Here is a 14,156-nt window from a genome sequence, read left to right as displayed (position 1 = left end):
GCTCAGTGATAGGCCGCGCCTCCCGGGCTCTGAGCCAATGGGGATCCTCCGGAGACGGGTCTTTATCTAGCACCGACCAATCAGGCTCCAGAACCTGCGCAGTGGGCCCAGATGGGAGGGGAAGCCTTCGAAGAGCCCAGATGGGAGGGGACGCGGCAGGAAGAAGCCGGATTGTTAGAAGGACTTCCCGCAGGCGGAATCATTCAATGCCCATTGATGGAAGCACTTCCTTTCTCGTCCTCTGTAGTAAGGGCTACACAGGCAGGCCCGTAACTCCCCAAATATTGACCTGACGCAGACAAGCCATAGAAACATCTTTATTGAAGGGGATAGGGGTCATGCTGAGTTCGGGGACATGCAGTGAAGGGGCAGTCGTGAGCTGTCCTTGGTGGTCAGGGCCCCAGGTCCACCCTAGACCCCCTGGGCCTTCAGGTTCTCCCTCAGGCTGTTGGTCTGGCCCGGGTGCTGTGAGGTCCTTTGGGGCCAGTGACTCAGATTTGGTGTTTTGGACCTGTGACCAGAACGTAGCTTGAAATAGGGTTCTAGGATTTGGGATCCCCTCAAGGCCTTGGGGCCCTTCATGTATTAGAGATGGAGGCTTTAGGATTTGGGGTTCCCTGGGGGCTGGGGCTCTTTGCATTTGGGTGTCTTGAGATCCATCGACTCAGGGCATTGAAGTACTCCGGTTTCCAGGGATGAGAATTCCTGTTTGGGGTCTCCTGGTGCCTACCAATAGGGCTTGAGGTGCCCTGGGAGCCCGGGATGCATATCCTGACTGCAATTTCCTCCATCCCAGGCACAAGGACCTCCATGATTGGGGTTTCCTGGGGGCTTAGGATTTAATTTTTAAATTTGGGATTCCCTGGGGATTTGGGGATTCTATGATTTGAGGATCCTGGGAATTAGGGCCTTGGGGTCCTCTAGGGGCTGTAGGACTTGGGAACATGGGGGAATTTGGGACATGTACTCTGGAGCTTAGTATCCCCAGAGTCCCAGAATGGGGCCTCCAAATTTTGGGGTCCCCCAAAGGGGGAAGTCGTTACTTAAAAAATAGAGAATTTTCTGGGAGCCTGGCCAGCACAAGGGCTGTGGGCCGTGTCGGGTGGGCTTCATACAAGGCACTGGGGGTTTCTTGAGGGCGCAGAGGGCAGGAAGACATAGGGGTCCTGTAATTAGCACTTCCAGGACTGTTTTGGTGTCTGTATATTGGGGGTGACAGTGGGCTGGTTAATGTGGGTCTCTTCTTGAGGGGTAAGAGTAGGGATTTGTTAATGTAGGGTGTCTCTGATTGCAGTGTAAGCTTTTGGGGTGACCATGGGGGTCACAACATCTTGAGGGGACTGATGTTAAATGTAGATCTGTTACTCTTGCTCTGGAGGTAAGACCTGTGTTTATTTCAAGGGGACTTGATGTGGGGGGGGGAGGGTCTTTGTTAATGGGGGAGGATTCTGATCCAGTGATGAATGACTCAGGAATGTTCTGCTCTGGAGCTTTATGTAGAGGTCACCATTATTTGAGGTGATGTGGAAATGTTATTGGGAGTCTGCTCTGAGGGGTTGGGGACAGGAACTAGCCTGAAGGTGCTACACTCAGGGAATCTCTTTCTGGGTACCATGGGGTCTGTATTTGGGGGTTATCATGAGGGAATCTGTTAATAATGGGGCCTCAGTGATCGAGGGCTGGCTAATGGGGTCTCTATTCTGGATGTGTTACTGGGAATCTCTATCTCAGGGTGACTTGGGGGCTCCTGTGTCAGGAGATGCTAGAGGGGACTCTTTGACTCTCTGTCAGATATCCAGGCCTCTAAGACTGCATCTCCGCCCTCAGCATCCAGGGAAACCAGCAGCAGAAGAGCAACCTGGAAAGGAGAATCATGTCTGTCACACCTTGATGCAGGATGTGGGGACATCTGGGCTCTTCACCCCCCACCCCACCCCTGCTTCTCCCCAAGTGTTTGGGATTTGGCCTTTCTGAATTCTGCCTCTACCTATCCAGCTATGCCTTCTCAGGCTCATGTGAAATAGAAGCTATTTTGCCTCCTTTACCTGCCCCTTAAGAGTGGAAGGCACCAGAATTCATTGTGGGGACCTCACTCCCTAAGAACTGTTTCTGGGTAAGCTGACTAGTCACAAGTTTTCCTAACCTCTATTTCCGGCCCCAACCAGAAGTCCAGATGCCTGTGTCCAGTGGCCCTGTGCAACCTCTCCCTGAATATCCCACAGGACGTAGGTCAAGGGTTGGCTACCCACCTGGAGATGGAGTTCTCTGATGCGATGTCCTTTGGGGTCCGGACTGTCGTGAAAGTGCGTTTGGGCTGTGTCACTAAAGGGGAAGGCAAGATCTCAGGTGAGGGGATGACAGACCCTCAATACCCAACTAGTCTCCTTGTCATTGATACTCATCCATGTCCCCAATACCTACCTGGACCCCACATTCCAATACCCATCTGGATCTCTTGTAATATTCCATGTCCCCCAATACCTACCCATGTCCCCAGTGCCTGCCCAGAGCCTTGTCGCTAACATCCTCATACCCCATGGCACCTATCCTCATCATTTTCCTGGACTCTGTGTTCCCTATTAAATACTGTCACCAACACATACCTGAGAACCCATGACCTCTCCTCCTGTCCCCAAACCCTTACTCCTCCTCCTCTATCTCCTACACCTCAGTCCCAACTCACTTGTCACTTGATGCACTTTTTTGGCTCCGACATTGTCCCCAGGGGGGTCAGTGGATCCACCAATCCTAGGGAGACATAAGAAGAATGGGAGGAGTCAGAGTCACAAGATCCCAGGGGAGCTGAACCCACAGGTCCCACGCAGAGAGAGCTAGGGTGTGGAGGTGGGTATCCACGCCGTCCTGCTGGTCTGAGAGGGAGAGACACCTGAAAGGGGGGCAGGGATCAGGGTTCTGGGAGGTCCCCTGGGTTGGGGTCGGGGTTTGGGCTCACCTCTGAATTCGGGATGCTGGCGCAAAGACTCCATGCCGTGGGGGGCAGGTGAAGTACCGGACACCGAAGACAGAGCCATCATGCTTGCCAGTTGGCTGGTCTAGCTCAATGCCATACCAGTAACCTGTGGCAGTGGGGTGTCAGCATGCCTCAAGTCCCGCCTGCCCACCCCATCCCCCACCTCCCACCCCCCAGATCACTGTCCTCACCCGGGGCAAAGTCTGTCTTCCCATAGAAGCGCACAATCCCTTGCTTCTGGCCGGCAACAAGGACTTGGTCTCCGACCTCAGCCTTGGCTCCCTCCCGCTGCTGCAGGCTGCCCAGAGACGGGGAGGACGGGGGCTTCTTCTTGCCTAGGGTAAAGGGTATAAGGGGAGGGAGTGGGGCCCCCAGATGCCAGCCCTGGGGACCTCATGCTACCCAGAAAGACCAAAGGTAGAAACTCTGTCCTGTCTCTAATCAGGAACCCTAGAGCATTCCTCAGAACCGGGGTGTGTGGGGGGGTGGGGGGGCAAAAAAATCAATTAATTAATTTTTAAAATTAATTAACTAATTAATTTTTTAAAAAAGAACCAGGAAGGCTTTGGGCTTGGAAGGAAACAACCTCAACTGCCAGAAAACTGGGGGGGGGGGGGGGGGGCGGCAAGGCCTGAGGGGAAACTGAGTCAAGAACCTGGAGAACCCAAAATCCTTTCTCAAAGCTGAGGTTATTTAGGCCAAAGGAAAAACTGAGTCACAGAAGTCAGGAGCCCAGAAATTCTCCTTTTAAAATGAAGGAAGGAGTTGGGTGTGAAGATAAATCAAGTCCTTAAAGCCAGGAACCCCATAGATTCTTTCCTAAAACTGGGGGGAACCCCTTGGACCTGAGGGGAAACTTAGTCATAGAAGGCAGAGAACACACAGATCCTTTCAAGAACTGGGTGGGGGGCCAGTACTAAGTCAAAGGAGAAATTGAGTCATAGAAGTGAAGAACTCAGAGATTGTCCTCTTAACACAGGGACCTGAGGAGAAACTGAGTCACCAAAGTTGGGCTACCCACAGAAAATCCTCAAATTGGCTCTCCTCACCCTCCTCACCCAGAAGACCCCCGCTCTGACCTTTGTGTTCCCTGCGGCCTTTGCCAGTGACACGGGAAAAGTCCATCCGAGGAGTCCGAGGTGTGGAGGTGACAGAGGAGGGGGGTGCGTCCACTACCTTGGAGATCTTGGACACAGAGGCAAAGAGACCTGGGGGGACAAAGCCTGGGCTGGGAATTGTCCAAGCCTCTGCCCTCTGCCCGGCTATCGTCTCCCCTGCCCCATCACCTAGTCAACAGCATCAGAACCACTGAATAGACACCACCCCCACCCCTTTTGAGCCCCAGGTGGGACTGACCCTGCTTGGGAGGGCAGATGAAGTACCGGACGCCCCCAACACTGCCATCATTCTTGCCCTCAGGTTCATCCAGCTCCACGCCCACCCACTGGCCACTGGCGAACTCCGTGGTCCCGCAGAACCGAAGTGTGCCCGTCTGAGGAAATAAGGGAGGATATGGTTTGGGTGGGTGAGTGGGGAGTGGTCCTTGAGAGGCCATGATAGATGACTGGCACACAGGCAGCATGGAGAGAGGATGAGGGAGCCCTAAACTCAAATCTATTTGGACATCACCATTTACTGGCTATGTGACTTAAGTCACTGTGTCTCTGTGTCCTCATCTATGAAATAGAACTAGAAATCACACCTACCTTAGAAGTTGGTTATAGAACTACCCTGTCCAATGCAGTAAACGGCCATTAGCCACATATAACAATTTAAATTAACTGAAATTAAATTTAAATTTAATTTCCCTGGTTGCACTCACCCCATTTCAAGGGCTCAATAGCCACATATGGCTTATGGCTATTTTGTTGGGCAACACAGACCCAGAATATTTCCACCACCACAGATGGAAAGATCCATTGGACAGGGCTGTGACAGCCTCAGAAGAGGGCCTGGGGCTGAGTGAGGGATCAGTGAGTGCTGACTATTAGTATCTTGCACTTTGGTCAAATGACCTTTTGGGCCTCAGCTTCATCTGTAAAATGGAGATAGCAAAGCACTTCATAGGCTGGCTGTCTGATCGAAACATTTGGAATATATGTAAGTTCATTTGGTTGCAGTGATAACAGCCTCAGTGAGTATGGCTGTTATTGTGTGAGGCTGCTTCACTCTCTAAGGCTCAGTTCCTTATCTATAAAATGGATGAATAGTGCCAACTCTGGAGGCTTGGTGTAGAGATCAGAATAGTGCCTGGCACACAGAAGAGCATTTGTGATGCACCAAGCCCTATTCTAAGGGCTTTACTGATTTTAATTAATTTAAGCCTCATACGACTACTTGAGGTGGGTACCATTATTAGCCCCATTTTAGAGATGAAGAAACTGATTCCTCAGAGATGTGGAATCAGCCCCATTTTAGAGATGAAGAAACTGATTCCTCAGAGATGAGGAATCATCTCTTCCTCAGAGATGTGGAATCAGTGGCCCCAGGTACCACAGCTAGAAAATAGCAAAGCTGAGATTTGCCTGAGCTCGTAACCACTGTGCTATGCTGTTTCTCTAAGGGGCAGGTTGTTACTATTGTTCTTATCTTCAGACAAAAGGTTTCGCCTCTCTGAGCCTCTTACAGTCTTCTGGGTTGTAAAATGGGGAGAATCAACCCATTTTGCTTTCAAAATTGTCACGTAGGGGGTGGCTGGGTGGCTCAGTGGTTAAGCGTCTGCCTTTGGCTCAGGGCGTGATCCCAGGGTCCCAGGATCGAGTCCCACATCGGGCTTCCTGCAAGAAGCCTGCTTCTCCCTCTGCCTATGTCTCTGTGGCTCTGTGTGTGTCTCTCATGAATAAATAAATAAAGTAGTAAAAAAGAATTGTCATGTGGATTTGATCAGATCATGTACAGAAAGTATTACAGATGGGGCTGATGTATGCAAAACTCTTGATCAGAAAACAATGTGATTTTTATGGTTTCTCACTGTACAAGCAACAAAATTCAAATTCCTTCCGGTGGCCTGCAGGTCTGGTGTGATCCAGCCACTGCTGTCCTCTCCACTTCCCCCTCCAGTCACACTACCCCTTCTCTCCTCCTGGGCTCTATACCACCATTTCCTCTGTCTCCATGTTGTTGCAGGTGAGCTCCTTCCCCTCTTGGCTCAGACATCAGCTTCTCACAGAAACCTCTGGAACACCCAGGGGCAATTTACTAAATCCAAGCTTTTTTTTAAGTCAAAAAAATTTTTTTAAAGTAATCTCAAAAAAATAAAAAATAATAAAAATAAATAAACAAAAACAAAGTAATCTCAATGTCCAATGTGAGGCTCAAATTCACAACCTTGAGATCAAAAGTCCCATGCTCTACTGACTGAGCCAGCCAGGTACCCCTAAATCCAAGCATCTAATGGTTTTCAAAGCCCTGGTTGCTACCAGGTTTATCTTAACTATGGGTTTACTTTATTGGCTGTGTCTTCTTCATTAGAAAAAAGCTCCATGAAAGTGGGTCTGGGCTCACACAGCCCTTTATTCCCAAGGATGGGCTGGGCCCAGCATGGAGACTGAGGGACATCTGATAAATAAACCAAAGTTGGAATACCTGGATGAATAAAGATTCTCTCTGCCCTCTGAGCATTTACCTGCTCCCTCTACATGGGACTTCCCTCCTCCTTTTATTCTTCTGGCTCATCCTTCCTATCTTCAAGCGGGTGCATCCGTCCTATCACACCCTTGACTGTTGTGATCTGTCCTTTTTGTCTCAAAGTACTAAGCACTGTGGGAGCAGAGGTGGGCCCTGAGTGGGGATCACAAAGCCCCAGGGAACTCACAAGTGCAGAGCTGCCTTGATCAATCTGCTTATGCTTCCTCATAACAGCCATGACTGTCCTGGGCTGTCACTGTCAGGTGATAGATCTGTCTTCCCTCCCTGCACTGACAGCTCAGCCCAGGGTGGGACACAAAGGAAACAGAACAACTGTGGGAATGCCTGGGAGGGTGGGTAGCCAAAGGAGAGTGTCTACGCTGTGCCTGAGGACCCAGCTCTGAGGCGTGAGGGCTGAGTCCTGCCCTCCCCTCCTCTCCCCAGTCTCTGACCTTCTGGCCATCCAGCAGCACGCGGTCTCCCAGACGCAGGCCCAATGCACTGAGCATCAGATTGCCTGGGACGTTGTCATAGTTCGGTAGTGTGACCTTGGGGAGGGCACAGGAGAGTGGCACGGCCTCCTCCAGCAGTGTTCGCAGCTCCTTGGCCACCAGTGCTGCCTCTGCCTTGTCCAGGGACATGTCCATGGGGTCTGGGACCACCTCTGCTGGCACTTGACCCTTTCGGTTCTGGGGCCAATGGGAAGAAAGGAAGTGAGGATTCAGTGGCACAGGCTCTGCCTTCACTGAGCCTATGCTTCCAGAGACCCCTAGTCTAGGTAAAGCAAAGGTAGAACTAGGTCATACCCTAAGTCAATATGGGAATAAGAAAGGGTGAGGCATTAGGATATAACCCATGTCCCCATGTCCCCTGGGACATCCACCCTAAACCTCAGGCTGGGGATTTCAAGTAATTGAGGGTGGATCTATGGGTAGAGCCAAGGGAATAAAGGTCACACTTCAGTCTATAGGTCATGCCCTTAGGGAGGCCATGCCCCAGGAGATCCCAAGCCTGGAATGAGACCATGTGAGGGATGAACCCTGAAGATGGTCTCCTGTGGTCCTGGGTCAGGGTCCAACTGGGCCAAAGGAGAATGAGGAGAGGCAGGGCTTCAGAAACACAGGCCATGTCCCCCAAGATATCTGGGCCTGGAATAATGCACAGTAATTGGTGTTAAGAATAGGATCTGGAAATGGATGAGTTGGAGGTCAAAGATCATGTTTTGGGCTTATGGGGGGGACCCACTCTTCTCATTCACTGAGAGTCTCAATTCTTTTCACGATCTTGAAATATTGTCTACATACAACCCAGGGTCAGTCAGCATTGAGAGAAGGTATTCCTTGCTGAGTAACCCTGGAAATATCACTCTCTTTGCCTCAGTTTCTTCATTGTAAAACAGGGTTCATAATAGAGTTCACCTGATACATCATGAACCCTAAGTAAATACCAGCTATCACTTCACTTGTTGAATGTACAGGTGATTTTTGTAATGAGCTCCCAGAAACGCAAGTGGTCCTAGAACCCCCTCATCCTCTGCTGGCCCGAAAAGGGGTGGGAAAGGAAGAAGGAAGACACCGGGGGCTGGGCCAGGGTGCAGTACCCGCAGCGCAGGGTTGGCACCATGCTCCAGCAAACATTTGGCGGCACCCAGGCACAGGTTGGAGGCTGCGATGTGCAGGGCTGAGCCGTGGTTGAAGTCACTGCACGTGGAGTTCACCACTGGGTTGTGGGTGAGAGGAGGGTTTCTGGTGAGTGGCCTCAGCACCCTGCCTCCTCGCCACCCTCCTAACCCACGCCGCCACCACTGCCTTACAGCCTCCCCCAATCTATCTCTTAACCCACAGGCCCCAATGTTCCCCAACGCCGGCAAGCGGAGCCCCACCCCTCCCTCCCCTTCCCTTCCCCTCCTCCCCACTAGGCCCCGCCCCTCCCAAACCGGCCCTGCCCAGCCCTGGGGATGGGTCCTGGATGTCTGGGCCCCATCACCTGCACCTCCTGTCTCCAACCTACCACTGTCTCCTCGGATCCCGGCCCCCTCTCCCCTCATTCACCACCCCACAACACACATCCAGGGCACCCTCCTCTTGCTTCCAGCCTCCTCCTTAGCCTGGGTCCCATCCCCTCCCAGCCCGGACTCTCCAGCTCACCTCTCGGCCGAGCACCCTTAAGCAGCACTCGCACGAGGTCGGGCACGTCGAAGTAGGCAGCGTAGTGAAGCGCATTCATGTTGGTCCAACGGCTGCGCAGTGTTACATCGGCGCCCAATGCCAACAGCTGCTGCGAAAGGCGCACAGCCGCAGCGGGGTCCCCTGCGCAACAGCCCAGGTCAGCTTGCGTCCCCTCCTCCAAAGCCTGGGCCCAAGGCATAGGGAAGGCCCTGTGCCTTGGGGACTGTGCTTTGGCATCTTAGGCTGCGGGCTCAGGGTGGGCCAGGATTCTGAATGGTTTTGAGTGTGTCCGGTCCGGGGCCGGATGTGTCAGGGCTAGTGGTTTTGGGGTTGGGACCTTACCAACTCCGTGGGCCCCAGCCTTGCACGCGTAGTGGAGCAGTGTCATGTCGGTCAGCCCATCTCGATCATTCACGTGGCAGCCTCGACGCAGAATCTGGGAATACCAGGGGACCAGGGAGGTTTACCCAAACATGTGAGGGACCCTGTCCTCTCCCTCCCTGGCTTCCCAAGCATCTTACCTCGTTGCCAATAACATCGATCTTGTGCTGGACTTGGGGCACCCACTGGCGCACAATGGCGAACAGTTCAGGGATGGTGGTCTGGGGGTCAAAAAGAATCTCCTGGCACGCCGGGTCATTGGGATCGAAGAATGTGAAGGCTAGGGTAGTAAGAGGTCCAGAGTCACCCCAGGCAAGCTGAAGCCCTCTTTCCATCCTGAGGCAGAGCAGCTCTAGGCCTTTGCCTTTAAGATCCTCTATTGCATGGTCTCAAACCATGGTGCAAGGACCACAGACATTTTCTGTGTGGCCAGCATGAGGCTTCAGAATCAGGAGGTTTCACATAAAACTCCAGATGCCCAGTGTGTCTTGAAAAGTTGGCAGATCCAGCAATCCTACAGAGCAACAAACTCCACTCCTTGATACTAGAGTGTGGAAGCAGCACAATACCTTGAATCTGCATGCCCCCCGGGGTTGGGGGCAGGGGAGCTGCTAGTGCTTCTAACACATTGCTGCCCTGGTAAGTATGGGCACAGTCTGGCTAAATCTCAAGTGAAAGAAAGAAAAGAAAGAAAAGAAAGAAAGGAAAGAAAGGAAAGAAAGGAAGAAAGAAAGAGAAAGAAAAAAGAAAAATGAAAAGCCAGAAAACTCGGTTTTTAAGAGAAATCTCAATTTTTCAAATACTGTGCAGGACACATGAAAGTACCCATGGGCAAGGTGAGGCCAAGAGGAATTTCCATCTGCCCCTATTAGGCTCTGATGGGTGCTGCTCCTGTAGTATTGCCAACTGCCAGCACAGGGCCTGGCACATGGCAGGAGCTCAGTGCATACTGAATGAATGAGTAAATGAACACCCAGATGACACCTGGCTGGGAAAGTGGCACAGACAGAGCGTCTCCAGGAATCAGCCTGTGTGCTCCTTTTTATACCCCAGTCACGCCACAGCCCTCCTTGGCTCAGAACCCCACCCTGGCTCCCACCCCACTGTCCTCCTCACATCCCACGAGCCCTGCACAAACTGGCCTCGTCTGTCCTCTCCCCCTCATTCATTCTACCCAGCCACACTGGCTCCTTCTGTCCTTCTAACACGCCGGGCAAATTCCTGTCTCAGTGGCTTTGCACTTGCTGTTTTCCTTGCCTGGGCTGGTCTTCACCCAAGCCTTCTCAAGGCTTTGCAGGTTTTCCGCAAACGTCACCTCTTCGCAGAGGCCTCCCAGACCACCCTGTGTAAATCAGCACCTGTGCCCTTCTCCATCTTGGGCCCTTTTTCCTTTCTTTCACCACAGCACATACTATTTAACATTAACTTTTTTTTAAAAAGATTTTATATATAAAAAAAAAAAAGATTTTATATATTTATTTGACAGAGAGAAAAGACGAGTGGGGGAGGGGCAGGGGAGAAGCAGACTCCCCACTGAGCAGGGAGCCCCAAGTGGGGCTGGATCCTAGGACCCTGGGGTTGTGACCTGAGTCAAAGGCAGATGCTTAACTACTGAGCCACCCAGGCACCCACACTTAACATTAACTTGTTTACTCTCCCTTCCCTTTCTCCTTCCCTTTCCTTTGTTTCTCTTCTTCCCTCTTTTTTCTTCTTTTTCTCTCTCACTTGCCTCCCTCACTAGGATGAAAGCACTAGGTTTCTGTGCTGCCCATTCGCTCCCTTCTCCCCAGGGACCAGCATAGCAGCTGGCATGCAGTAGGTGCTCAATCCATCTCTACTGAGTTAATGGCACACATTTAATACACAAATACACAAGTTCTCCTTGGAGTCCACCTTAGCCCTCTCTCTCTTCTAGACCACATTTCCAGATTCCTTCACGTTCTGTGACTAAACCCGCCTTGTTCTACAAACAAGATTCTGAGGGAGGCAGGGGTGGGGCAGAGAGGCAGCCTGCACCCTCTGACTTCTCACCAGGCCACAGGCCCCAGCCCCATCTAGCCACATTTCCAAAAGAAATTTTCCAGTTTCCTGGGGTGAATTCCTCACACCAGACACCCAGATAACCTTCTTATTTTTCTATCAGACTGAGCTCAATTTGTAGCCTCTCTGACCCACCTCTAGTGGGTGACTTGGCCACAGATGCCATTCTCCAGCCCTATCCTACTGATGCCTACTCTTTGAATCTGATGTCTAGTTTCTAAACTTACAGCTGCTGGGGACTCCCAGCCAACACCTTCTAAAAGCCCCCTCCACCTCTGTAACCAGTAGCCAGAGGGAGCTTTTAAAAATAGAAATCAAAAATACAAATCAGATCCACCACTCCTCTGCTTTTAAATATCTTCCCACCAACTGCTCTCCTCTCATCACACTTATTCAAAGTTCTCACCATAGCCCCTAAGGGGCCAGTATCTAGTCACGGCCAAACCTTCACCTTAACTCTCATCACTCCCTAACTACAGCTCCAGGATTGTCTTCTGTTCCTGCCTCAGGGCTTTTGCACATGCTGCTCACAGCCTGGAACTTTCTTTCTCCAGCTCTCTCACAGCTGATTCCTCATGCTCTGGGTCTCAGCCTAAATGCCACCTCATCAGAAAGACCCCCTCGGACCACTCCGTCTCAAGGTGCTGCCCCCTAACCCCCCCCCCATTATAATGTCCATCTTTTAGTTCTTTCATAGCATTCACTCTATCTGAACTTATCTGATTTAACTGTTACTTGCTCTCTCCTAAGAGTAGGGGTCATGCATGCCTGGATCACTCACCATTAAATCTCTATCACCCAGAGTAGTACCAATGGATAAATATGCTTGGTGAATGATTAGACACTTTCAGTTTCTCCAAAAAGCCACCTTCCCAGCTCCACAACTTCCTACCTTGGAGCCTTTACTCCTGAAGTTATCCCTCTGGGTATTCCCTTCCCCTCGCCCTTTTGCTTGTTAAACCCCAACTCATCCTTGGGTCTTCCTCAGATGTTACCTCCGCACGGAAACCGTGTCTTAAAAAGCTCCTGCAGCATCCTATTCTTGGCAAACACAATTCTCATCATGTCTTGCAATTATACATTTATATTATGTTACATTGTTATCTGTGTAGGTTGTCACTGAGGCCTGTAAGTTCTCTCAGGGCAAAGACTCCGTCTGGCTCCATGCTTTGCCCCAGGCTCCTAGCATTGAACCAGGTCCAAGACAGCCTTTTCAGTAAATGTTTGTTGAATGACTAAATGATTGAATGATGTGTCATGAATCAAAGGTTAGGCTTATGCTAATTCCATTCTCCAATGGATGAATGAATAAATTAACGAAGGGGGCATCCAAGGGCCAAGACTCCCCCAGACCACTTTCAAAGTGAATCAACCCACCATCACCATCAGAGCTCAGCCCAACCTCCCTGGCCACCCAAGGCTCCAGACCAAATGCAGGGTGGGGAGGGTGGTTACCGTAGTCCTTGGGGAGGGGGGCAGGTGCCGAGGGGTGCACAACAGGCTTCTGCCGGCGCTCCTGGGTGGGGCTGGGGGCCTCGGGGACCAGCTCATCCTCCTCCTCCTCTTCTTCTTCCTCCCCCCGGAGTGGAGGGGCCATCGGAGCGGGATCTGTCTTAGTCATGGTCTTCAGTGGCCCTCCGGGGGGCGGGTGCAGAGTTGGGGGGCGGCTTTCAGGCAAATCCTGAAGACAGCGGTCAGTTAGAGAGGGCGCCCCATGGGGTCCAGGGTGTGAGCCCCCAGAAGCCACCCCAGCGGCTCCCACGCCCCCAGCTCCGGATTTTGGGAATCACAGCGACGACCATTACCCCTCTGAGGACCCCGGCGTGTGGGCCCAGCGCCCAGCACGTCCCCCAGGTCCAGCCCCCATTCTTCTCCTCCCCGCGTCAGGCCCCTCGGTCTAGGCCGCCCCCTCCCCGGGTTTGTTTATCTCGGGATGCAGGATGCTTCGCCCCTCCCCTTCCCCGCGGGCCTCCCCTCTGCCCACCTCACCTCGGCCGATGGGGCTGGAGACCAAAGCTGAGCCTGGGGAGCCTGGAGTACTGGGGTGTCTGTGTCGGGGGAAGTGATGCGGGAGGAGAGGGAGACAGAGGGGGACGAGGCCCAGACGCCGACTGGGGATGGGGGTGGAGAGGGAGGGGCGCTGACGGCGCATGCGCAATGGTACCCCCAACCAGGCGCGGGGGCGGAGATACTGGGAGGCTCCTCGCTTTGATGAAAAGGCTCGAGGCAGCGTCGTGAAGGGGACAGACACGGAGGATGGAGAGAGAAAGGAGACGTGGCCACAGAAAGGGATGTGAGGCATCAAAAGAGAGATGAAGCAGAGACAAGGGGAAAAGGAGAGGGATGGGAAAGCATCCCCGACATAGAGCCTTCCCGCAGGCCCAGAACCAGGCCAGCCAGGGCAGGGGTCTCTGTGGTGGCGGTGGTGTTTTCTGTCTCTCTCCGGTCTCAGACTTAACCCCTTCTCCGTGCTCGCCGTCTATCAGGGTGTCTCAGAGTCGTGATTCTGTAGACTCCGTCCATCCTCTGCGGCCACCAGTCATCGTGGGTAGCATCACAGTGCTCACAGAGCACATACCAGGCTCAGAGAGGTTAAGCCACTTGCCCAAGGGCACACAGCAAATAGGGGATGGAGCTGACTTGAAACCCGACAGCCTGGCTGGAGAGTCAGGGCTTTTAATCACCATGAGACATGGCGGTAGCAGTGTCTAGGGGACAGATCTGCCAATGAACGCCTCCAACCCTATCTGAACCTGTATCTCCCCTAAGAAGACCTGGAGCCAGCCCAGGGTCCAGGCCTTCCTGGCTCCATCATCCTGGTCTGGCTGTCATGCCTGCCTGGCTGTGGCCTGCACTGCCCAAAACCCCAGCCCAAAGAGGACTGGGTTGACTTTGCCTTCCATCCTTCAACCTTCTAATGATCAAGCCTGGTGATTCCATCTCCAAAATATTCCCAGAATTTCATGCCC

General features: G+C 52.4%; 1 protein-coding gene and 1 long non-coding RNA gene across 2 annotated transcripts; one reads left to right on the top strand and one right to left on the bottom strand.

Annotated features, from left to right (window-relative positions):
- The first annotated feature begins 44 nt into the window (after positions 1-44).
- Positions 45-5,837, top strand: LOC144286781 (uncharacterized). Its single transcript, XR_013354738.1, has 3 exons — positions 45-2,113; positions 2,223-2,346; positions 3,951-5,837. It is a non-coding gene; the product is annotated as an uncharacterized LOC144286781 (long non-coding RNA).
- CLIP3 (CAP-Gly domain containing linker protein 3) lies at positions 302-13,341 on the bottom strand. Its single transcript, XM_077853613.1, has 14 exons — positions 13,177-13,341; positions 12,643-12,868; positions 9,288-9,427; positions 9,109-9,202; positions 8,746-8,907; positions 8,199-8,317; positions 7,051-7,287; positions 4,328-4,463; positions 4,051-4,179; positions 3,163-3,306; positions 2,954-3,077; positions 2,684-2,748; positions 2,250-2,322; positions 302-1,858 (listed from the first exon to the last, which is right to left on the bottom strand). Exons 2-14 carry the CDS (start codon positions 12,806-12,808, stop codon positions 1,804-1,806), a joined length of 1,644 nt encoding a protein of 547 aa, XP_077709739.1. The 5' UTR covers positions 12,809-12,868; positions 13,177-13,341; the 3' UTR covers positions 302-1,803.
- Positions 13,342-14,156: the final 815 nt, after the last annotated feature.

The sequence above is a fragment of the Canis aureus genome, chromosome 1 (genome assembly GCF_053574225.1).
Source record: "Canis aureus isolate CA01 chromosome 1, VMU_Caureus_v.1.0, whole genome shotgun sequence".
In the NCBI taxonomy this organism is placed as follows: Eukaryota; Metazoa; Chordata; class Mammalia; order Carnivora; family Canidae; genus Canis; species Canis aureus.
The sequence above is the reverse complement of the archived record's forward strand: the minus strand, read 5'-3'. Positions and strand labels throughout refer to the sequence as shown.